Source organism: Olea europaea, chromosome 6 (genome assembly GCF_002742605.1).
Source record: "Olea europaea var. sylvestris chromosome 6, O_europaea_v1, whole genome shotgun sequence".
NCBI classification, from domain to species: domain Eukaryota; kingdom Viridiplantae; phylum Streptophyta; class Magnoliopsida; order Lamiales; family Oleaceae; genus Olea; species Olea europaea.
In genome coordinates, this window is record NC_036242.1 from 23,658,533 (window position 1) to 23,660,940 (window position 2,408).

Sequence of the window (2,408 nt, forward strand, 5' to 3'; positions counted from 1 at the left end):
TGGTAAGGCCATGGGCCACCCACACCCACCACCATGACTATGGCTGCAGTTATCTTATTTAAGACAGAGAAGGTCCACAGGTACTGAATAAATTTATACTACTTTTACAGCTAGGGCTCCTGAGAGCCACCTGGAAAGGTTGAAAAATAAAAAATATGGATAGTAGAAATTATATTTAATACTACATTATCTATGAAGTGTAGCCTTTTCTCAATTTTGTGGAATCTTTCACAGTTAATGTAGTACTAAGATATTAATAATATTAGAGCAGTGTAGAATTAGAAAATCAAAATGAGCATTGTGTATAGCTTGCTCTATATATATATGCTGAGAATCTAAACACACACATAGACAGGGGAGCTTGTTCATGTCTACTACATAACAAGGTAGTTCAATATAGTGTAAGAGCAGATAAAAAATCTGTGTATCAAGTCTCATCACAACGCATTTTATTGTACACGTGTATATATGAGAAGGTCCGTGTTAAGACATTCTAAGTAAACAAGTTTGTCTTGTGCATAACAATCAAGACTATCTAATATCAATTCTAATTGAGCAAGTAACCTTCGAAAATGCATTTTACATGCAAATCATCTTTAGTTCCTTGAACCCAAAGCATACATGACTGGCAAGTTTTTGAAAGATCAGAATACAATAATTAGGAATATAATCAATGTCATTATGTTCTTCGTATAATATCTATCATATGATTAATCCAATAATTAGGAGATCTATGCAAATGGCAATCGATTGCATTTTATATATTCCTCACAAAACCCTAAAGGACAAGCATTAAAATGTAAATAGCTAGATAAAACTCGAAATTCAAGCAATTTAATATATAAAACAAAGATATTTTCAGCTCACCTATAATTCAAATATATATGGATTCCCTATTAGAGTAAACAGTGAAAATTAGAAAAGGGCATAAATCATACACTTAGTGAATCCAATTCATAAGTGTTGTAATGTGTTAATCATGACCCTCTGCACCATGGCCAGTCGCCTAACTCTCGGAACCTCCGGGCCTAAATCCATTGAGCGTCGCTAGTATGCTTAAATGTCCATCCACCACTGTCCCTCCGCCGCCACTGCCGCTGCCACCACCATTTCCCATACCCAAATGCTGCCCTGGTAAAAGTGCCAAAGGTGTAGGAAAATTCATAAAATGTATTCCACCACTAGGCATTGAACTTCCCCTATACGTAGTACTAGAGTTTCCAGTAGCTGGAAATGACCATAAAGAATCACCACTCGTCACTTGGCTACTAGGATTCGTCACCATAAGAAATGTCTGCGGCGGAATCTGACCATGGCTCGCCGGAATCAGCCCGGTACTCGACTGTAACATGTGAGTTTGAACTGCCTGTTCTTGCTTTGCTTGTATCATAGAACTCACACTTATATTCCCATCAGGGCAATTCAATGGATTATTCTCAGATGACGATAATCCAAATTCAGAAAACGAAACTCTCTTCTGTGAATCTTCAATACTACTCCTCAAGCTCTGTTTAAAATAATTATTCCTCAAATGTAATGGCGCTGACATGGTGGAGCCAGAATTTCTAACCGATAAGTTTAGTGAACTGAAATTAGCCGGGATGGTTCCTGTACCCGTGGCGGCAAACACTGCTGGCTCCGCCTGCTGGAGCAGCCACTCGATGGTTTCACCATCCGTTTTGTGGCCTAATTCTTTAGTAAGCTGGAAAACCCTAGCAGCACATATTGCCGGCATACGGATCCGGCGACCCCGGCCGTCAACCTTGGTGTGCCTATCCTTGGTTGAGTTTCTTTTTGACTGAGGCTTCTTTTGTGCTTCCAAATTACCTGAATCTGAAGGAAAAGTTGAGCTGGAACTAGCTTCTGCCGGATTTCTTTTCTGTAGTAATTCAAAGGGGAAATTTGGGCTTCGCATAGAATTATTACTTCCACTATCCATGATCATACAGTAATATACACTTATGGGCTAGGTCAGTACATATGTGGTGTACCTATCTGTAAATGACCCTCAACTCAGTCCCTTTGTGGCTCTTTCTTCTCTCTCTCTATATATATATTATGTATATAGTGTGTGTGTTTGTGTGTAACTATATATCTATCTGTCTCTGTCTCTCTCTAAGCTGGTAGCCTGAAGTTCCTATCATATTTTTTAGGAAGAGAAAGAGAGGATGAGGAAGAGTGATTGAAAGCTTTAAGCAAGAAACACAATGAGTGGGAATTATAAGCGTGGTGGGCTAGGGTATGAAATGTTCCTTATGGGAAAATTTTGGTTCTCTTAGGGTAAAACTGTAAATTTACTTTTTGAATAATTTTTGGAAAAGGAACAAAAGAACTCTTGAGATTTTTGTACCTTTGATTTTTTGGAGCCTTTTGTTGACTATTTTCTTATTTTTCCTTTTTACTTAAAA

General features: G+C 38.1%; 1 protein-coding gene across 1 annotated transcript; it reads right to left on the bottom strand.

Annotated features, from left to right (window-relative positions):
• Window positions 1-738: 738 nt before the first annotated feature.
• Window positions 739-2,205, bottom strand: LOC111396208 (transcription factor TCP15-like). The gene has a single exon (XM_023022561.1). It carries the CDS (start codon window positions 1,943-1,945, stop codon window positions 1,007-1,009), a length of 939 nt encoding a protein of 312 aa, XP_022878329.1. The 5' UTR covers window positions 1,946-2,205; the 3' UTR covers window positions 739-1,006.
• Between the last annotated feature and the right edge of the window lie 203 nt (window positions 2,206-2,408).

Coding starts and splice junctions, on each gene's coding strand:
- LOC111396208 (XM_023022561.1), bottom strand. CDS start 1,945: ATGATCATGGATAGTGGAAGTAATAATTCTATGCGAAGCCCAAATTTC.